The sequence below is a fragment of the Rhinichthys klamathensis genome, unplaced genomic scaffold (assembly GCF_029890125.1).
Source record: "Rhinichthys klamathensis goyatoka isolate OS25496 unplaced genomic scaffold, OSU_Roscu_1.1 h1tg000323l_1, whole genome shotgun sequence".
Lineage (NCBI taxonomy): Eukaryota > Metazoa > Chordata > Actinopteri > Cypriniformes > Leuciscidae > Rhinichthys > Rhinichthys klamathensis.
In genome coordinates, this window is record NW_026606839.1 from 146,884 (window position 1) to 170,746 (window position 23,863).

The 23,863-nt window shown below is 39.4% G+C and overlaps 1 protein-coding gene across 1 annotated transcript; it reads right to left on the reverse strand.

Moving 5' to 3' along the window:
* Positions 1 to 1,816: 1,816 nt before the first annotated feature.
* Positions 1,817 to 23,369, reverse strand: ghrhra (growth hormone releasing hormone receptor a). Its single transcript, XM_056271610.1, has 13 exons — positions 23,290 to 23,369; positions 22,590 to 22,698; positions 18,742 to 18,849; positions 15,554 to 15,654; positions 14,982 to 15,079; positions 14,688 to 14,820; positions 12,620 to 12,773; positions 10,716 to 10,776; positions 10,445 to 10,514; positions 10,205 to 10,296; positions 8,505 to 8,634; positions 8,334 to 8,375; positions 1,817 to 2,475 (listed from the first exon to the last, which is right to left on the reverse strand). The coding sequence occupies exons 1-13, from the start codon at positions 23,332 to 23,334 to the stop codon at positions 2,320 to 2,322; spliced, it is 1,299 nt and encodes a 432-aa protein (XP_056127585.1). The 5' UTR covers positions 23,335 to 23,369; the 3' UTR covers positions 1,817 to 2,319.
* Positions 23,370 to 23,863: the final 494 nt, after the last annotated feature.

Sequence of the window (23,863 nt, forward strand, 5' to 3'; positions counted from 1 at the left end):
AGAGAGAATTTTGCTGCTTTCTATGTTCTTGACACCAGCCGTCATTCTGAGTGTGAGCGCTCAGAAGCTAACGACCATGTCTCAAAGCTGTTACAGACGTGTTTTCTTGTGCTTGTAATACATCTATCTGCCAATAGATGACGCTTTTATTTCATAGAATAATTGAGCGCTGTATATTTGAGGAACGAGGGTTGTCTGTCGTGTAGGTCTGAAGTTTCATTGTGTCTTTGAGATGTCTTCATGTTGTGGACTAACTCATTTCAGTCTGAATGTAACACCCGGACAACAACTGTATTGTACATTCAGCTGCTCTGTAAAGCTGCCTGCTGTTTCTTCTGCTTTGATGTAGAGATGATGTCTATGTTTGACCTGTGAACATTTTTGTACGTGTCTGAATTCCATTCTTGACATACAACTCTTGAATTTATGGAATTTGTGTAGTTTTTTATGTATGTATACATGTGTCTTCTTTGAATGTGTGTGGGAGAGATACAGTATAAATATGGTTGGCTGTTCACTGAACTGTGCAAAATAGAAAAATGCTAAACTCCCCTGATTTTATTTTTGTTAAAGGTGCAGTAAGCGATTTTAGAAACACCGTCTGATCTGACCGAGCGGCACAACACACTTGTAGCCAATCATGTTCGTTTGAGGTGATTTCAAATATCAACAGTGTTTCTCAGGAATCGCTTACTGCGTCTTTAAATTTGACAAAAAGACAAATGTGTAGGGAAGGTCTACACCTCCATGCAAATGCATTTTTTTTTAATTAGAAATACAAAAAAATCAAGTAAAAGTAGTAATAGTAAAATAAGCTATGCTACAGCCTGCATAGTCAAATTAACTGGATACATTTAAATATTTTCATAAATATATTAAATATTAAAATAGTCAGCTGTAATTTGATCTAATACATATTTCATACAAAACCAAAACATTTAAGAACTGTGTCAGTCGGGAAAAACATCAAAATAAACTGTCAGCATCTATAAAATGGGGTACAAAGTTAAAATAAATTACAGTACATTACATATTTTTAAAGCTGTAAACATTGTTCTCAGTGTAACATTGCAACATAACTTGACATTTCTGAAGATTCACTTTTTTTAAAGTCTAAGTGCTCCAGTTAATATTGTACACTATTGGTATTCAGCTGTGATGTCTGCAGAAGTACAATACCATTTAAAAGTATGGGGTCAGTAAGATTTTCTTTGAAAGAAATTAATAGGCTATTTTTATTCAGCGAGGATGCATTAAGTTGATCAAAATTGACAGTAAAGAAGACATTTATAATGTTACAAAAGATTTCTTTTTTTAAATAAATGCTGTTCTTTTGAACTTTCTAAGAAAAAAATGTATCACGGTTTACACAAAAATATGAAGCAGAAGAACTGTTTTCAACAATGATAATAATAATAAATGTTTCTTGACCAGCAAATCAGCATATTAGATTGATTTCTGAAGGATCTGTGTTGACATCACTGTATTAAATTACATTTGAAAATATATTCATATAGAAAACAAATTGTAATAATATTTCACAATATTTCCATTATTTTTATTTAATAAGGACAGCCTTGGTGAGCAGCAGAGGCTTCTTTCAAAAACATTTTTTAAAAATTTGACTGACCCCAATCTTTGGAACAGGAGTGCACACTTAAAAATCAAACTGACAATATTATATCCCACAGTAACATTTAAATACATCGATATGATGATAAGCACTATTATTATCAGTTTCTGACAATGTACGGTGTTCATTTAAAAACAGCTATAAGTAAGCATTGGCATGTAAGAAAAACCTGTATCCTTATGGCACACCTTGCCATCAGCAATAATAAATAGCTTATTAATAACTGTAAAAATGAAATGCCTCCAAACTGATAAATATGAATTGTGTTATTATCAGTTTACAGTTTACGCCATCTAGCTCATCTAACTTGGAATGAGGATGTAAATAAAAATTCTTAACATTTTATAATCACTCTCATTTGCATACCAAAATCAAATACTGATATACAATCAGATTTTTCAAATGTTAATCAGCCATTTCCCAAAAAAGCCACCATCAGGACCAGGCCATTTTCATTATCAGCTGGTCCTCAATCAAATCAAGCCTCCACACACTTGCTGTGTCATGAACTCTAACATCTGGTTGTAGTTTTACAAATCCATAACTCTGGTGTTTTCAACATGACCTTGATAAGTGCTGTACGGGTACCTGTTTCCTCTCATGTGACCGTCTTCCACTCTCCGGAGCTGAGCGGGAAGCTCTTGAAGTCTTTAGCGTGTCTTTCCGCCTGCACCCTCCAGGTGTGTTCACACAGACGTGATGTAGCCGTTGCAGACGTCAGTCTGTGGATGAGCAGTCTCATGCATCATGATCTGAGTAACAGTGACCCGACGCTTTTTACTGGGGCTCAGATGAGTCTGGGTGTGCCACGTCCATAACCTGCGCTTCAACTCTGCCTGTACCTGAAGGAGGAGAGAAAGTATGGTAACGCTTTACTTGAAGGGGTGTGCATAAGACTGACATGACACCTTCATGATCATGACATGACACATGAATATGAAGGAGGTTTTATGCATGTTTATGACAACAGTCATTAAGTGTCATTCGCTCAATTATGACATTTTAATGCAAATATGACATTGTTTGAGATGTCTTTGTTATGACAACTTGACATAAACCAATACATCATAACCTGTCATAAATATGTCATAAACATGACATAGCAGATTAACTATTAATTATTTTATAACTTAAGAAACCACTTAGCTTAATCGGTTAACATTACATTAAACTGTCATGTGGCTGGTTTTGACATTGGCTGTCATGAGGCCATTATAACTGTGTCATGAATAATTTCTTGACCTCAACTACAGTGGTACAAATTGAATTTGTCATTAAAATGTTATAATGCTCTCATGACAGCTAATGTCAAAACCAACGACCTGACAGTTTAATGTAATGTTAACCCATAAAGCTAGTGGTTTCTTAAGTTTGATCATTAATCTGCTATGTCATGTTTATGACATATTTATGACAGGTTGTGTTGTCTTAGTAATTTCAAGTTGTCATGACAAAGACACTGACAGGTTATCAAGGTGACATAACAAAGACATCTCAAACAATGTCATATTTGCATAAAAAATGTCATAATTGAGCGAATGACACTTAATGACAGTTGTCATTGTTATGTTCTGTGATTTATGTTCATGGACTGCAATACTGAACCAGTCCGCTAGGGGCGGAGAGACAGAATTGTATGTGGGGTTAAAAGTGAGAAAGAAGGAGAGTGAAGTAAAGTTTGGAAATGTTGTAAACAACTCGTCCTGTCTCCTTGTTTATTTTCTTTTCATTACAAGTCTAAATGTTACAAATTTTGGCGACGAGGATGTCTGCATCCGTACCCATGCCTGCATGTTTTCTTCCGACGGTAGGAGAGCCTGCTATACCGTTTTCTACATGGAAGAAAATTTTCCAAAACTACTTACTTGTCATCGGAGCGCGAGGTGATGCATGGCCTGATGCTAGACTTCGTGCAGTTCTTTTACATTGTCTCGGTACGGAGGGCCAGAGACTTTTCTATACGCTGCCAAACGGAGGTACAACTTATGATGAGGCCATGGTGGCACTTGATGCTCATTTCACGCCAAGAGTGAATGTTGTCGCTGCTCGACATAAATTCCGACAACGCGCACAGCACACAGATGAAACCGTAAGTCAATATATAGCGGAGTTACGTCATCTGGCGGTGGATTGTCAGTTCGGAGGAATGGAGGACGAAATGCTAAGGGACCAACTGATTGAACGGGTTTTTCTGGCCGCGGTGAGAGACAGATTGTTACTTGAGCCCGAACTTACATTGGAATGCGCTTCTGCGTTAGCGTTGCAAGTCGAATCGGCAGTACAAAATGCTACACTTCTTTCAACTACTGGTTCATCTCCTGCCCAGGTTCAAGCCATCTCGAGGACAAAGGCCAGTTTCAAAAGAGGTAAACAAAAGTATGAAAAAATGCCAGTACAAACTGTGAAGCCAAGACTTCAAATAAAAGACGCTGTTTTCGCTGTGGATCAAATACTCACTTGGCCAACGCACACACTTGTCCTGCTGCATCGGCCACATGTCATCAGTGTGGAAAGAAAGGACATTTTGCAAAGGTATGTAAATCTGCTGTTGTCAGAGAAGTGGTGGTGCCTGAATTGACTGTACTGTGGGTAAATCAGTCTCATGACAAAATTCGTTGCCAAGTACAGTTGGAAGCACCGCAAGGAAATAAAATACCACTTGAATTGATTGTTGATACAGGATCAAGTGTGTCCATCCTCCCAGAGACCCTGTTCATGAAACATTTTGCAAATTGTGAGCTGAAGGAACCTCAAGTGAGGTTAGTCACATACTCACGTGAACCCTTACCAACCTTAGGCTGTTTCACTGTTCCTGTGTCGCATGATGGTGTTGCAACCACTGCAAATTTCTATGTGGTCAAAACGGGCTCACCACTTTTGGGCATGGATTTAATTAAAGCCCTAAACTGTCACATTGTGGGAGATAGGATTGTCACATTATCGGACCCTGCTGGTTCACCAGTGCTAGAAATATGTAATACAGCAACCAGCTCACCAGGATGTGTCAAAGGATTCGTGCACAAAGTGCAGATTGATGAGACTGTGAAACCAGTGCAGCACAAACTACGCAGATTACCGTTGAGTGTACGGGAGGAGGTTTCCAAGGAAATTAATCGCTTACTGAGAGACGGAATAATTGAAAAGATTGATGCTTCGCCATGGGTGTCACCAATCGTCGTAACCAGAAAAAAGTCTGGAGAAATTCGTGTGTGTGGATTTGAGAGAGCCTAATCGAGCTGTAATTACTGACTGCTACCCACTGCCTCATATGGAGGATCTTTTCACAGAGCTTAGAGGCGCTACGGTGTTCTCCCAAATCGATTTGCAAAGTGCATACCATCAACTTCCTCTTCATGAGGTGAGTCAAAACTTGACGGCTTTCATCACACACGATGGGTTATTCAAATTCACAAAGGTTCCTTTCGGGTTGGCTTCGGCGCCCTCCGCCTTTCAGAAAATGATGAAAACTGTACTTGAGGGTTTACCAGGAGTACAGAACTACTTAGATGACCTCATCGTGTATGGCCAAAACAAAGCCACCCATGACTCAAATTTACGGGCAGTGCTGACTCGACTCACAGACATTGGTCTGAAACTTAACATAAAGAAATGCAAATTCAGCCAGAGTAGGATTCGGTATCTAGGCCATGACATCTCAAAAGAGGGACTACATCCTAACCCTGACTCAGTTGAAGCCATTGCAAAGGCACCTGCACCAACCGACCTACCTTCATTACGGTCCTTCTTAGGTCTTACGTCTTGGTTTAGCAAGTTCATCCCGAACTATGCTATGGTAGTAGACCCTCTGCGGGAGATACTCAGATCATCGCAGAATGGGTTTATATGGACAGAAGCAGCTGAGGTGAGTTTTCGAGGACTAAAGCAGCTGTTAGTCCACAGCCCAGCCTTAGCTTTATTTGACCCCTCCTTACCAACAATTGTGTCCACAGATGCTTCCGATTACGGCATTGGAGGTGTCATCACTCAAATGTACCCAGATCAGACAGAGCGTACAATAGCATTCGCTTCTCGTACATTGACGCCAGCTGAAAGAAAATACAGTACAGTTGAAAAGGAAGCATTAGCGTGTGTCTGGACAGTGGAACGTTGGAGGACTTACCTTTGGGGCAGGAAATTTACACTGAAGACGGACCACCAAGCACTGACCACATTACTGGCCACCAGAGGAATGAACAGAGCAGGAATGAGGATAGCGCGCTGGTCAGCCAGACTCCTGTGTTTCAACTACAATCTGGAGTACAGACCAGGTAAAACAAATTGTGTTGCTGATTGTTTGTCACGCTTACCATTACCCGATTCAGATGCTGGTCAGGGAGAGGAATTAGGCCTGGTGGCAGAGCTTTCAAAGGACCTTTCAAGAGCCATTCCTATGAAGGAACTCCTGGAAGCATGCGAATCTTGTCCAGAGTTGTCCAAGCTGCATGCCCAAATCACACAAGGCTGGCCTAGAACACAGAAACAAGTGGATCCAACGATCGGGGCATACTTTCAGATCAGGCATGAACTTGCTGTGGATGATAAGTATATTTTGAGAGGGCAGAGACTAGTTGTGCCAGTTGCTTTGCGCTCTAAATTCATTCACTTAGCACACGAGGGGCACCAGGGAATGGTACGAACTAAGCAACGGCTAAGAGACTTGTACTGGTGGCCTCGTATGGACTTTGATGTGCATTCAACCATTGCTTTTTGTTCTGCCTGTCAGTCCTGTGACAAAACCGCCCGGACGTGTCCAGCTCCATTGCAGCCAGTGGACCTGCCAGATGGTCCCTTTCAGAAAGTTGCAATAGACATTGTAGGACCTTTTGAGAGAGCCACACAGGACTGTCGGTTTGCTATTACGATGGTGGATTATTATAGTAAGTGGCCGGAGGTTGCATTTACCTCAAATGTTACAACCAACACCGTTACAAAGTTTCTAGCATCTGTGTTTGCGAGAGAAGGTAACCCACTCACCTTAGTCAGCGATAACGGTCCTCAGCTAACTTCTTCTGCATTCGCTGATTTCCTGGCTGAAAGAGGAATAAAACACATTCGCTGCAGTGTTTACTGGCCCCAAGCGAACGGTGCTGTGGAGAGATGGAATCGAGTTTTAAAGAACTGCATCCAAGTAGCTGAAATGCAACAACTTCCATGGAAACAAGCAGTCACAGATTTCCTCTTGAACTACAGAGCTACACCGCACGCAACCACAGGCGTATCACCTTTTGAACTGTTAAGAGGGAGGAAGATGCGCACAAAGCTAAACACTCTGTTAACCACAACAGTTCAGGGTGAGAAAGTGACGATGGGCATACGTGACCGTGTACAGCGGGTTCAGCAAAAGATGAAACTGTACACCGATAAGAAACGTGGAGCAAAACCACCACCCTTCAAGTGTGGAGATCGGGTACGTGTAAGAAAACCTATGCATGTACCAAAGGCTGGAAGGAAATTCACTGTTCCAATGGTAGTGAATAAGAAACTGGGACCAAGCACCTATGTCTTGAGTGATGGGAAGAAATGGAACGCGGCTCACTTGTCTCTGGTTCCAGAAAACACTCAAATTGCATTAGAGAATGCTCAGGTTAACCCTGGAACAGAAAATATTGTGCATGAGCCAGTTAAGAGTACACGGGTTAGACAGCCCCCTCTATGGTTAAAAGACTATGCTACAGAGTAAAGGTAAACGAAAAGAAAAGAGTGAATGAAAGAACACTAGTGTTGTAGTACGGAAGTAACTGAAAATAGATGGTGAATGTGTTCATGTGTTTATGCATATGTTAGTTAATCGATAGGTTCTAAGATACAGAAGTAAAATGTATGGGTTAAGGGCATAATTCATAAGTGGATGGAAATTGGACTGAATAATCCCACTTGTTAAGAGTCTTTCCTAAAAGAAAGAGGGGAATGTTATGTTCTGTGATTTATGTTCATGGACTGCAATACTGAACCAGTCCGCTAGGGGCGGAGAGACAGAATTGTATGTGGGGTTAAAAGTGAGAAAGAAGGAGAGTGAAGTAAAGTTTGGAAATGTTGTAAACAACTCGTCCTGTCTCCTTGTTTATTTTCTTTTCATTACAAGTCTAAACGTTACAGTCATAAACCTGCATAAACCCTCCTTCATATTCATGTGTCCTGTCATGATTATGAAGATGTCATGTCAGTCTTATGCACACCCCTTCAAGTAAAGTGTTACCGAAAGTATTGCTCACACTTAATGCTCCTCTAGTCAACACTTATTGCCGAAATCTGGGCAATCAGTTAACAGATTTCACAGAAAATCGCGTTGTGTAGAAAAAGCCCTGTTCGGACCGGACTAGATTTCATGGAGGACGGGATTCAATATCATGTCCGAATCTGCCATGTCAGTGTTTTTCTCACACAACGACTTAAGTAAAAATTCCAGGGCAAAATACCAACACTTACTGTAAACTCAAAGATCCTCTGAGAAATCTAATCCTGTCCGAATGCGAATGTCTGTGATTGCAAATATTGTATTATAGCCCAGAAAGCACACATATGTCTCCAAGATGTCTTATAAAGAGCACTTTGTCTGGAAAGCATCTGCTGTGTACAAACATCTGATAAACATCTTTAAAAAGTCAGTTTAAACATCTTAAAGACGTTTTCTAAGCGTCTATACCATATATATATATTTTATCAATATCATGTTGAAGTTGTCCATTATGGGAATACTTACTTCTCCATTGAGAAAACAATAAAGAAGTGCCACCACAAAGCCCTGGGGAAAGGGGGGAAAAAAGACTTAAATCAAGACTTAAAGGAATAAAATCAGACATTTCCGCATTATTGAATCTGTAAAATAATACTTAGCCGATCATCTCTTCATAAAAGATGAATTCATCTGTACCTGGAAGGAGCCCAGGCCGAGTTCGATGTAGAATCGGATAATTTCACCCGTGTTTTCTGGCAGAAAGGCAAACACAGTGTAGTGCATCCCAAACAGAGGAATCAGAAACAAGGTGGACTTGGCCAGTCTCCTGTATGATGATCAAAGATAACTATGAGTCAGTATTAATGCCATCACACAAACAATTCAGAGCACATCTACTAGATGTACAGTATTATGCGTGTAACATCTTTAGCATATGGTAATTTATTTCATTTAAGAACAGTACATATTACAGTATAAACTACATATTTTGTAACATGCATTAAAGCAAAGTTTTATTTAATTTAAAGAGGCCATATTTTGCTCTTTTTACAAGTCTTACTCTTGATTTTGGTTTTGGGCTCTGTAGAATAGGTTTTCATGCTTGAAAAACTCATTATTTTCCCATATCTGACATTGTTGCAGCACCTCCCTTCTCAGTCTGTCAGTAACGCTCTGTTTAGTTCCTGTCTCTATGAAGCCCCTCCTTCTGAAAAGCACAGTGTGCTTTGATTGGCCGGCTGGACCAGTGTGTTGTGATTGGTCAACTGCTTCGAGTGTGTTTGGGAAGTGTTTGGGAACACACTACTAATGCAACTGAACCACGCCTCATCCCTTTATTTTGATATAGAGAATAACCAAAAGTTAGTGCGTTCATAAATGCTGAGGTTGCAAGGTCAAACCCAGTGCCAGTATGAAGTTTAATCGCACATAATCAAATTTGAAAGACGGATCTGAACTTTTAGAAACTAATAAGCCTTCGGATAATGAGCTAAATGCAATTTCTCTTGGTCTTTGCATATGCATCGCATTATCAGTAGGTACAGGTATTGAGACACAACGGGGCCTTAAATAGAAACTCACCTTTGCATGAACCGTCAAGCGAAATATTATTCATGCATGAAGCACGACCTGGCAGCATGTAAAGCCGTATTCTAATGAACAGACATTTTGCAGCGAAATGAAGATATGCACTTCACTCGCATTAACACATGCCATCTGTTTGATTCTAAACTGGTTTCATCTGGAACAGCATACATAATATGTTTACCTTTTAGGGTTTCCATCATGGTATCATTTTATGGACTTAGTTTTTAATTTTGATTCAATTTTATGAATTAAACAGCTTGTAAACACTTTTATTCTAGAAAAAATTGAAACAACACTTTAAACATAACAGTATTATGCAATCATTTAAGTCGTTTGTCCTTATAAGCAACCTTTTTGGCATAAAGTATTCTTTAAAACTGAGTCAAGAAACTATAGCACACATACTCTCTCTCACTCTCTTTATATATATATATATATATATATATTCTCTATATAGAATCCCATTTAATGTGCATTTTAGGCAAACACTTTTTTCAAGAAAATGTCAAAATATAGTGTTTATTTGACTTCAGCAAATTCTGTAGTGAAATATTCTCTGCAGTTTAACAAAATTATGATTACACTCAATATGTTTTAATGAAAGACAAGAAAACTGGCTGGTAAGTAATTATGAGTGATATAATGTTATATGCTGTTTGCTGGAAGACTCAAATGAAATAATCAACTATTTGGTTTGACAAAAGCAAATATTTAAAAGAAAAAAAAGATTGTTTTTAATTCATCCACCATTAACAGGTCTGGCAAAACGTTCATTTTCAGCACTTCTTGCACATTATTATTTGACTCACATGAAGTGACCTGTGTCATTGCCACCAACTCCAGGACTTTTCAATTTCTGAACCAAGATTCGAATCACATTTAGGAAGATGATGATATTAGCCTGTCAGACAGAGAAAGAGCTACAATAACAGTAGAGCAGGTACATTTTCATGTTCATAATATATATATATATGTTTGAATGAATGCTATAAAATGTGAATAAATGTTGTCAGTCTCAAAATCTGACATACAACAACATCACAACTCACAAACAGTGATGCTGTGATCGGTCCTTTAATGATCCACCAGATATTCATATTATCTGTGTCATCCCAACATCTGCAAACATGAGAAAATGATTTATTGTAATTCAAGTCATGTCAGAGATGGAACAAGCTCTACTTTTTGATTAAATATTACAAACACAAACATTTCTTCAATAAATAATTCACAATCAGACCCGGAAAGTGCATTAAGAAAGTAAATAGGGTCATTTTTGTTCAGTTTCGTGATAATTTTAAAGTTGAAGATGTGACATACCCTCTGTTATCAAAGAATTGTCTGGTCAACACCCACACAATCAGCACAACTGATGGGACGCCTATACACACACACACACACACACACACACACAAAAACAAACAGACAATACATACTTTCTCCAAATCCACAGAATTGCAACTTGCAGGTTTTTAACATATCATTTGTTTCAGAACAGATTTAACAGATCTCAATAATGTGACACACAGCGGGGGGAACGTGAGTTATGTAATCAGATTACTTTTTCAAGTATCTAGTATTTACTTGATACTGCACTTACACAAAAACAGATTCAGTATTCCTCAAAATAATTAAAAACAGTCAAATGCAAACTCAAAATACTTTATGTATTTAATCTCACTTTATTGACCAATGTCTTTGCTGCTGACCTTCGATGATCCTATTCAATTATACTAATATGCAAAAAACGACTTTAGATAAACATCAAATTTCTTTATTGCTGAAGTAAGAGTGTCGAACTTCTCCTGTGTCCTATTCTTCTGAAATCCAGAATGGCAGCACAGCTGAAGTTTGTTTGAGCCTCTACTGTACAGCCATGAATCTGCATTTCCTTCAGCCTGAGGCTTATTCATTTCACGTTTGGTGCGAAATGGCCTTTACATTTGCAAAAAAAAAAAAAAAATTTGTTAAAATTAAAAAACAAACAAGCAACCCCAGCCCAGGTGAGAAAAAGTAACGTAACACATTACTTTCCATAAAAAGTAACTAACATTAATTCATTATTTTTTAGGGAGTAAAGCCAGGTTGACACTGTAAAATGTTGGCCATGATTTGACTGTCCGAGAACAATTTTATGAATCCTAAAAATCTGAAGTCTTTAATCGTTAGTCTGACATGTTTACTGACAGCCGATTAATGACCATTGCGATCAAATTTTGCCTCCGACAAACTAACCGTCCCGCATATAAATCATAGACAGTATAAGAAGTGGACAGAGCCATCTCATTGGAACTCAGTTGAGACAGTTGAAGCCCATTTTTAGCGATTTTTGAGCACTTCCGTTCCTGACGCGCAGACTCAAACCGACTCAAACTAAGCTTGATGACGTGAGCAACCTGTCTGACAGACGTGAATCTTCTAGTAGCTGTGCGTGAAAATGGCCAACGTTAATCTTGCAGAGACGGGGAACTTGAGCAAAGAGTTCTTTGGCGTGAGTGAGCAGGAGTAAGTATTCTGATTAATTAAATACTGATTCATTTGTATAGTATTTATTTTAAAATGTGCTTCTCCCTTGACGGGACGTCCCCCCGATTGCCTGCAAGCTTCTCCTCCTGTCTGTACGGTAACTTCTGTACAGCGCGACAGAGAGTCGAGTGGTTATGACGCAATCGTTAGCCTATTTTTACTAAATCTGTTTCTACGGGGCCATAATGTAACATAGAAGGTAATGGAGCCCTTTATACATTGTCGTGTTTCTTTAGAAATAAATAATGGACAAATGGAGTCTTTAAACGCCTCAGATGTAAAGTTATTCGCTGTCAAAGTGACGCCAAAATGAATGGGAGTCAATGGAAATGCTAACGCAAGTGAAGTTCTGCTACAAGATGGCGGCACCCGGCCGGCTTCAACTTCCGGTCGATGGATTACCCCTTTGATTTAAATGCAGCTCACGTCACTGAACGTGTCACGGATTGATGATGTAAAACTTTCTTCTTGCATGCGTCTGTTTTTACCGTGTCTTGACATGGGTGGGAACCCGGGTCAACACAATATTATTAAGCATTACTTTTAAAAGTAACTTTCCCCAACACTGGTGACACAAACTGCTCATTTGTATACTCATAGTTCCTCTAGCACTCAAATCCTGGCAGACTGCCGGAGATCTTTTAATCTGATTACACAGACTTTCTCCTGGAAGCCATTTTTTTTCAGGATGTACCAACCCCATCCTATCAGAATGTACCACCAGAAGTACTTCCTCTGCGAGACGAAGGCAAGGGCGAGGAGCGTCTGCAGGTACATGCCCTCCACCAGCAGCCAGAAGTAATTACTGAGGATGCAGAACTGGAAGAAGGTTACGGCAGTCTTACACGCTATCTGTGAACAACAACACACACAGGTCCAGAATGAGAGCACACCCCTCACCTGCACTGGAACACGTCAACAACCTCATTTAAACATGAAAAGTTTGCTAAATAAAATTAAAAAGATCAAATAAAATATTATTAATAAAAATGTAACTTAAATAACCATAACCCTCGCGTTGTTTTCCAGTCTTTTTGACCTGGATAGGGCTTTCTTTTTCTTGAAAATGCTAGTTAATGTAATCGCGGTTGACTAAAGGCCTGTTCACACCAAGAACGATAACTATAAAGGAAACCATAACAACAACTACATTAGCGTCCACACCAATGAACGATAACGCTCTGTTTATTCTAACCGTACTGCAGTTTTGTCTTCTTTAAATACTTGAACTCTTTACAGTGGAATGGATTCTGATTGGCTGTCAACCTTTATCCTTCATCAGCTGGAAGAAAAAAAACGTTCTGAAAGTGATTCCAATGATATAGTTTCTCTGTGCCGTTATAGTTGTTGTGTGAACTATGCTATTCTTTTATATTTAGAACTATATCTTTATCATTATCGTTATAGTTATCGACCTGCTGCCTTAAAACTTCGCTGACTTTGCTTGCTAACAACTTCTCAAACGTTTTTTGATCATTTTGACACTGGTGTTCCCAGGCAAAAATGATAAATCTTTTGTTATGCTATGTTATTGTAGCCTGGATGCCAGCCCAAACCCCGCCCACAACTAATGTTATTGCCAAATATGGAATTCAATCTTTTTATCAACTTGTTTTCTTTCAATTAGCTCAGGTTTTGTATTTCTATTTGGAACTGATTTAGGCCTCATTGATCTGAGCTTATGCACCTCAGTTTTTTTTTAGCTGAATAAGCTTGAGTGAACTTTTTTTAATAGTATATAAATAATTCTAAAATAAAATTTTATATAAGTGAAGTCTTATAATTTAATTTAAAGGACTCAAATTCAAATGTCTATCCTACAGAGCATTAGCCTGGTTAAAACCAGACCATTCTCAGTTGTAACTGAGTTATGGTCTGGCAAAGCGTCATAGACAAATCATTTCCAGAGGGGCGTCACCAACGGACGTCGTGGATAGACCTAAACCCAATCAGAGCGATGAAGGAGATGACGTATGCAGAGCGGCAGAAACATCTCCGAGTGTTGTTCTTTGCTCGGTTTTTAACTAAAAGGGAAACGTTCAAATCGCTTAAAACAGACGCGATAGCTGATTCGAACGAGTGATGTTCAACTGCGGCATCCATCTTTGTAATGTAGGCTACAAAATCTGCTTCAAAATCCCAGCGCTGTCGTCATCGTGTAAAGCCCGCCCCAACGTTTCTGATTGGTGCCTCGATTTTGGCGGATTGGAAATGGGCTTGAATGAGCTCTTTGCCAGACTAACTTTCAGAGCAAATCTAAATTTGCCGGAAGTTGTCTGGGTTTTCCCAGGCTAACAGAGCATGAAAGATCAGGAACAACTTTTCCCTTTCATTTCCAATAGGCAAATAAAAAATATATCTTCCATACAAAGATCTAACTTAACCAACCAGCTTCCAAGACATTTGATGGAAAAAGACACAAGACTGGGTCGGCTAATTAATGTTTTTTATGAGGCAATAAGCTACACATCCCTTGAGTAACAGAAACAATGATGTGCAATGAAAAACTATATTGATTAAAAATTAACTATATAGCCTATTACTGCAAAATAATCAAATATCGTACAATAAGTAGTTTAAGAGTTCAGGGATTCAAGGGATTCACATCTTGCCATGCAGTTTTTGATTGGTTTTTCTCTTCCGGATAATAGTTCAATCATTCACATTAAAATGACACATTTATGCATTTAGCAGATGCTTTTATGCGAGTTAAAGTGGCTTTTTGATAGGAAACAGAGACATTCGTACAGAGACATTCTCACTCACCGTGGACATTAAACAGTGGTCCTGAGTTTCATCTGAGAACAGAACGGCGTCTTTGATGAAGACTGCACTAGCCCGCAGGATGAAGGAAACAAACAGATTGATGTGTATGTAGTTTCTGGTACAGTGAAACTTCCTGTAATGAACAGAGCACGATGGGTACATCATTTAATATAATATATGTTATTCTGAAGATTGCATACAGAATATTTACAAGATATTTTCATTCACCCATGATTCCATTTTGTGTATAATAAATACCTTTTGGATATCATAAAGATAATATATAAGTGTTACCTGAAGCATGTGAATATGATAACGGCTGTAATGAGTGATATAAGCGATGTTGCGTATCCTGCAGTGTACAGCTGTTTCAAAGTCGATAAGTAAGTTGTCTGGAAAATAAAGGCCAAGTCTGAGAGAAAAGTAATTTACATCAATAGACAAACTGCATCAAGTCAAACTATTCCACCAGATTTAAATTTCATTATGTGTCAGTAACCAATACCTTAGATTTTGATTAAAACTGTCCAAAGGAAAGCCCTTCTAAATCTTAAAGGCCAAAAAATGACTACTATGTATATTCTGTGTTAATTTTTTTTTTTTTTTTTAGCATGAAGAGGTCGATGACCTGCTTAGTTTTAAAATAATCCTAAAAGAAGAACAGGAAACAAAAAGCAGGACGTCAAAGCATTGTGTAAAAACAAAACATAGCGACCACTGGTGGTCATCATGGGAAGTTCAAGTACACACACATGCACTGAAACTAAGTCATTCATCAGACTGAGCCACTCCACATAGCTAATGTTTTTAGAAATATGGTCATTGCTATGCTGTCAATCATGCATGTATTATAGGAATATATTCACCACAGTCCCCGACTCTGAATCATCTTCAAATACACAGGCCTCGTCATATGGAGGATATGGGTCACTCCAGCCATGAGCCGTGCAGTTCCTGTATATAAAACCTGCCGAACAGACAGCAAAGAATTATGGTTTAAAGATAACAAAACAGCACCGTTTGTTCCGGACGGCCTTTGTAAAATTTCACTGAACTTTATTGCTCGAGAAACCCAATTAAAGGGCTTTTGTCTTGATCACAATGAATAGTCATTCAAATCTCTCATACGCATGAGTGCCAAATAAGTCTCAAGTTTGTGAGTTGTTACAGACTCCTGCTGATCAGACCGCATTTCAGAGAGAAGTAAGCACAATTCCCATTTCATAACACCTCCAAAAATACCAACAGAAGCCTGGAGAATGCTTAGGGGAAAACATGATCACTCGAACTGGGATAAAACCTGCTGCTGGTTGCTTTCCTGTGCAGAGCAGGTGTTTTTCAGCCCCCATATGTGCATCACGGCTTCACCTGCTTTACCCTGAGCATCTGAACAGCAGTGTGAGTCCCAAACAGCAACTACTTTCAAACTATAAGCCATAGAATAAAGCTGGAAATTAATAACAACATGGAATCAAACAGACACATTTTCATGTTCGGGTTTCATGTTTTATGGGGAGTTTCCATAGACATGTTGATTTTTATATACTGTACAAACAGTATATTCTATCCCCTAACTCTAAACCTACGCCTAAACACAACCCTCACAAAAAACGTTCTGCATTTTTACATTTTCAAAAAACACCATTCTGTATGATTTATTTTCCTCATGGGGACCAAAAATTTCCCAACAAGGGCAAGGATTTCGAATATTGGCTTCTTTGTGGAGACATTTTTTCCCCATAATTTAGGGTTTGCCAGGAACACACACATACACACACACACACACACACTAACTTTTTGCCACACTTGCTAAAGGAAGATGATTTAAGAAAATGTACCGGCCATAAATATTTTTTACCAGCCCTGAAACATAGATTAATCCTTATTAAAGTTACAAAAGTTATTCAGTCAAGAGCAATGAGTGATTGTTGTTTGATTACGTAACATTAAAATCAAACAGCAGCAGGAATATTAGGCTGGTGTCACTTCGAGAGCTAATGCACAGATCAAATATATTATTACATATGCGTTTTATTTCTCAACTGTTTACATTCACTTAAGACAATTTTCCGTTGTTAAAATATACAGTATATGTATACGTGTGTGTGTGTGTGTGTGTGTGTGTGTGTGTGTGTGTGTGTGTGTGTGTGTGTGTGTGTGTGTGTGTGTGTGTGTGTGTGTGTGTGTGTGTGTGTGTGTGTGTGTGTGTGTGTGTGTGTGTGTGTGTGTGTGTGTGTGTGTGTGTGTGTGTTACGTAATATGGCAGACACCATATTTCAAAATGAGGATAGAAGGCATAGAGTACAGATGTACACACACACACACCATTTGAAATATGGTGTGAGTGTGTGAGTGTGTGTGTGTGTGTGTGTGTGTGTGTGTGTGTGTGTGTGTGTGTGTGTGTGTGTGTGTGTGTGTGTGTGTGTGTGTGTGTGTGTGTGTGTGTGTGTGTGTGTGTGTGTGTGTGTGTGTGTGTGTGTGTGTGTGTGTGTGTGTGGCTGTGTGTGGCTGTGTGTGTGTGTGGCTGTGTGCGCTTGCGTGTGTGTACATCTGTACTACATCTATTGTCTGCCCTGATTAAGATCTGCTGGTAAGTGTCTACTGTCATCTGAACATCCTGATCTGTAAGCACTCCAGAGGATTTAAAACATTTACAAAACCAGACTAGATTTAATCCTACATGTCCGGATTTAGGGGAAAAGCAATCACACAGATGTGATATATACCACCTGATGTTTAATATTTAGTGGCAGTAACAGATGTTACAATTCCTTGTTGAAGAGAATTTTGATGAAATTATGGATTATAAAAATGCTGTATTGTTTGACAAGCATATTTGTAAAAAAACAAACAAAAAAAACATCCCCAACATGTTTTTTTTTATGATAACACTGACAAGCAGCGAAGGAAACGCTGACAAGAGTTAAAGATTAATCTTATATAAGGATTAGGTCAAATTGGGCTGGGTAAAATGATCGACTTTCACATTCATCACAATCCTCATTTGGTGTCGATATCGATTTTAAAATCCAAAGATCGATCTTGTTTCCTTCACAGCTTTTCATCGCTGCCAAACTGTTGCAGCTGAATCTACAGCACTGGCAAAGTGTTATATTTCACCAGAGTCTGCAGTTCGAATTAAATTATGATTATGTTCTATGTAAACAGTTTTGTTTTGTTATGCCTTTCACACAGAATGAAAATGAAAAGAACTGAGCCATGTTCAAATTTTTGGCTATTTATAAAGCACTTTCTTTTTTCGGACATGCGACAAGAAAAAATAAAATAACCTCATTTTAATATAGTAGAGCACTAAATATCTGCCCAAAATCTCTGTCATCTTTTATTTCCATATATCCAGTTATGGCCAACGAAAATTATTCATGTATGCAAATGGATTAAGTAAATTTCCGCTTTAGGAATTTAAATTGATTGCATGCCATGAAATTAAGCAGTGAAAAAATGTTCATGAATTGTGCTGCATTAGCAAATTTAATTAACTAAATTTAGCCAGCTGCAAAAATCCATTCTTGAGTGCATATACATACACAGGTCACCGCAGGTCAAGCTGAATCCCAATATCTCAAGGGCTCTGTGACTTTCTGTCTGCATATTCAACATTTCACAGAATCATAACCCTGTAACTATAAAGACTACTGACCCGTACAATATTACAACCCCAAACTACACTATGACAGCTTTCAGCTATGGTTATTGCACACCAGCCTTAAAAAAAAATAAAAAAAAATCATCTGCTGCTGTTTGACAAACTTCAAGCGAAATGAGCCTGAAGCTCACACCAGCTGATGTTAAAGAATGACAGCAATGACAAAGAGCACAAGAAATGATAGATAGATAGATAGATAGATAGATAGATAGATAGATAGATAGATAGATAGATAGATAGATAGATAGATAGATAGATAGATAGATAGACAGACAGACAGACAGACAGACAGACAGACAGACAGACAGACAGACAGACAGACAGACAGACAGACAGACAGACAGACAGACAGACAGACAGACAGACAGACAGACAGACAGATCTGACCTTGAGTGTTAAATATATGCTGGAAGACTTCCGAACAGGACACATTGATTAGTTGTCCAGAATTGGCTGTATGCCAGCAGCGGATCCCATCCCAATCCGTCCCACAACCTGAGACACAGAGGAACTGTCATGACATAGACAAAATCCCCCTAACAAAAGCTGTCTGGACAACAATATATAAATATATTTTAAGTTTTAATTGAAATTATTGCTAGGGATATCAGTGTCACTGGATAATGGTAGGGACACGTCCCTAGCGTCCATACAAAAATTCTACGCCCCTGCAATACAGTATATGATAAATTCATTCTATCACTCTTCCTTTCCTAACATTTCCATAGTCAGAAGTTTCCAAACTGTATGATTGACACAAAATGATTCAAGTGAGCTAGTGATTGATCCACCTACATTAACAGAGCAGCACCAGCTTGCCCAGTCAGCCCACATTATCTTATAGACAGGGTTAATTTATATCCAAGTCTAACAGTCTTTTGTCATGCTAACATGTGCAGGCCAGTGATTGCATTGGATGAACTCTTATTGACCGCTCATCCAACTGCATGTAAAACATTTGTTTCTGTTTGCTGCCTAAAGGCATATAAGGGCCGTAATTAAATGCAACTTTTTGACAACTATTAGTGTCCTTAATATAATGTCACTGAATATTCATTAGCTAGACATGCATCCAGTTTTCAAAGGTCAGTAAGCTTCTGCTCACTAGTCAATATCTGCATGCATTCATGTCATACAAATTACAGTCTATTAAAACGATGAAAAGCTGGAACAATCAAATAGAGTAATAAAGAATGTGAAAGGTTGTAGTATAACAGGGTCTTTAAGACACTCAAGACTTCTGTTGCAAAGTGACCTAGATGTCTATGGCTATTGATAGCAACATGAATTTTTTATACTCAGTTTGGGGGTATCACAATTCTTTGAGGGGGAAAAACATAAGGTAAAATACATCAAGGGCAAGGCTTCCTTGCAAATTAACTCATGAATATGGTTTGTGCAATTGCAAGTCTTCAACAGATTTCAGACACTTGGCAGATATACATGGTGGCATGGATACTATCTGGAAGATGCTTTCTCAATTTAATGAAGCCATTTTTTTAGACAATTAAGTGTACATGGCTGTCATTGTGCCACACTGTAGTGGGGAGTTAGAGTCACCATGGAGCGTGAGGTCTTCCCACACTGACTGTCCGTCCATTCCTCATTCAGTCAGTGGAAGCCCCAGTCCTCGATGACCGGGAATCGGAGAAGGAAGAACAGATCCGCCTCATTTTCCGCCCACTGAGTGGTGGCCAAGCCCATTGCAGCTTCTCCTGAGGCACCGGAGACCACTGCAGCGCTCTATTAGGATGCGGAGTGCATTGCAGCTTCCCAGGTGGCAGCCGTCTATTTATCACCTTGCCCTCGCAAGCGCTGGAGAAGGAGGGGTCCTATCGCTTCCCCAAATCCAGTTGTCCTGGAGGACCTGACTTCGGTGGTTCCGAATCAAGTGGTCCTGGAGGACCCGACTCTATTGGTCCCAAGTCTGATGGTCCTGGAGTACCTGGCTCCAGTGGATCCAAGTCCGATTGTCCTGGAGGAACTGACTTTGTTGGTCCCAAGTCCAATGGTACTGGAAGACCTGACTCAGGTGGTCCCAAGTCCAGTGTACCTGGAGTACTTTACTCCGGTGGTCCCAAGTCCAATCGTCCTGGAGGAACTGACTCCGGTGGTCCCAAGTCCGATGGTCCTGGAGGACCCGACTCCAGTGGTCCCAAGTCCAGTGTACCTGGAGTACCTAACTCCGGTGGTCCCAAGTCCAATCGTCCTGGAGGAACTGACTCCGGTGGTCCCAAGTCCGATGGTCCTGGAGGACCCGACTCCAGTGGTCCCAAGTCCAGTGTACCTGGAGTACCTAACTTCGGTGGTCCCAAGTCCAATCGTCCTGGAGGAACTGACTCCGGTGGTCCCAAGTCCGATGATCCTGGAGGACCCGACTCCAGTGGTCCCAAGTCCAGTGTACCTGGAGTACCTAACTCCGGTGGTCCCAAGTCCAATCGTCCTGGAGGAACTGACTCCGGTGGTCCCAAGTCCAATCGTCCTGGAGTACCTAACTCCGGTGGTACCAAGTCCAATCGTCCTGGAGGAACTGACTCTGGTGGTCCCTGAGCTCCCTGTCATGGGCCATCCCTGAGCAGCCTGCTCTTCCTGTCTGTCCCGTCATGTACCTTGCCGTCATTATGTGTGTCTGGGCTGCATACACCTCTCTGTTGGCTACTTCTGCTCTAGTCTCTCCTGAGCCACCTAATCTATCAGTCACGGCCATGGAGGCCATTCAGTCCTGGCGTGGCCAAGAGGTTAGTCTTCACCTTTTACTCCATGGTTGTCCTGTGTCCCTGGGCAGCGCACGCTCCATTCCTGTTTGCCAGCCAGAGTCCACTCCAGAGTCCCCTCGAGAGTCCTGCTCTGTCTTGCTTGTTAGATGAGTTCTTGATGCTTGATTATAGGTTTTTTGTTTTGTTTTTTGTTTTGTTTTGTTTTTTTAGATCAGTGTACCATTGTTAACAAAGGCAAAGTGCATCCCTCCTGGGTTATGTTATGGCCTCATACAATCTTATAAAGGTCTTATGGCTCATCAGGCTGGAAAACCCTGTTTGTAAGCTTCATTTTTTAAGAGAATACTGCATTTCGCCCTAAAGACATAGACTGCTTTGTCTCTGTATGTTCCTGCTGAGGGGAAGACATGTCATTTTAAAGTCTGCAGGTCAGAGTCGTTCAGACATACAGTCTGTGTAGGGATCAGCAATTTAAAAATGCTGCAGACTGAATAAAAGCGCTTGTCGTGTGACAATAGCCCCAGCACACTTATTTGGAGTTTTTTCCCCCAGTAAATATTGAAATACAAGTTTAATTGGGATTTATTAATTTGCAAATGATGTAATTAATTTGATTAAATTGTTACTGTTTATTATTACTATTATTATCTTAAATCCTGAGGTGAAGCTTTTCTGGTCTGCTGAAGTTTGTTTGAATTCAAACATGGCATATTAGGAAATGTTCTATTAACCAGCATGGAGTCCTAATTTGACTTGAATTGGTAGGTAACAATATTGTTGCATTTTACCTTGTTTTAATGAAAGCTCAAATAAAGCATGTATGAACATATGCTGCAGAAAACAGCAAGAATACCATTTCACACAACCCCCTTTACAACTCACACATTGTCAAGTTGTAAGAACACAGATCTCCGGAGGTTTAAGCTGCCACGTAACATAATTATCATATGTCCTGTGGGTTGAACCATATGTCTGCATTAATCTCATTCAAAAAAGTACTATTCATAGAACTTACGTCTTAGGAAGGAACGTAATCAGAACCCCAATAGAAACTCATTTCAAATAATTAATAACTTTGCAAGTCACTTTTGAGAATTTATGCTTGACTGGTCTAGAGCTTTCAGGGGGGGGGGGGGGGGGGCTTTAATTTAACAATTAAAGTCCTATAAAAAAAGGACAACACTTCAGTAGTAATCCGCTAAAATGACACTACAGAATTGCTCTGTCTTCAAAAACCACAGAACTAATGTGGGTCAATTCTGTAGTTCTGCTAAGTTTACAACCGTTTCCCTCCTTTCCCTCACTATATTCAATTAAAGTAACATGGTTACATTTCTGCATGGTAATTTCATCTTTAGTTAACCAGGCCAAGCTAAGCATGAACACATCAGCTGCTGACACACACACACACACACACGCACACACACACACACACACACACACACACAGAAAGAGTGTGCATTTTTTTATCAGTATGATAAATATATCACTCATTATGTAATGTTTCATCGGTACAACCTTTTTGTTGAGACTGGTTCTTCATTTCTCTCTTCCTATTTTTGATGCAGATCTCTTGGTCTTGGATAAGCTGGGAGATAATAGCACAATCTGGATGGATAGCATGCACCTAATGAAAAAAAAGAGGCACATTAACCAGCATATAGTCTGTACACATACAGTAAGATGTTTGCAGTATGTGGCATTGGTTCATACCAGCTTTTAAAATAATGCAAAAATGTAAAATGATTTCAAAGAAGTCATGCTTCCCATTTTGCCCAATTCCGAATTACATAAAGTCACATAAAGACTTGTTTATTTTCCCCCGAAATTTTTTATTTTTTTTTTTTTATTATCATTTTAAGTCTATCCAAAAGAAGCGTATTGGGATAGATATTAAACAGTTGGTACAGTTTTCCTACTTTGCTAAATATATAGTGTAAAAGAAAACATAGGCCTACAATTTCTAACTTAATAAAATTCTAAATTCCATGTTATGATGGAAATTCCAATATGATTCCTTTTTACTACGCGGGCGTCTTTGTTGTAACCAAATATGTAGGCTATTTTGACAGATGCGCATACTCAGCAATTGTTTGCAGAAATCTGAGCAAGACATACAAATCTAATAGGCAAGTACATTCTGAAAGGAATCTATTAAAAGTATCTTTTTTTTTATATAACGGTCATATGGAGAAAATGTATAACATTAAATACTTACAGCTCTCCAAAAAGTCGCGAATAAGCACAGATGTAGAACCGTCATATTAAAGTCAATGTGATGACCCAAGAAACACGAAATATCCCTGTAACTCCTCCAACAGAGTGATCTGCTCAATTCAGACTCGACAGACTGAAGTCACACTCACAGTCTCTCTCTCTCTCTCTCTCTCTCTCTCTCTCTCTCTCTCTCTCTCTCTCTCTCTCTCTCTCTCTCTCTCTCTCTCTCTTTCTTTCTTCGACAGATGCGCGTGTGCGCGTCCTCATCATGGCTCGTGGAGCGCGCACTGGCAAAATTAACTTTTAAGATGTAACCTAATTTCACAGCTGAATATATAAGCAGCTGTTTGTGGAATGCATCTGGAGAAATGCTGATCTTTTCAGAGATGTGTGGGATTTTGTAGAGGTATAAGCTATGCTTTTGTAGACAAACAATGCTTTATTCATCAATATTTAATATGAGAAAACATCTATTTTTAGTTTGTTTAACAGGGGCAGATGATTCAGGGGAGAGGAAATGTAGTCTGACAAAATGTGAATAATTGAAAACAACATTGGTAAAAAGACAGTGAGCC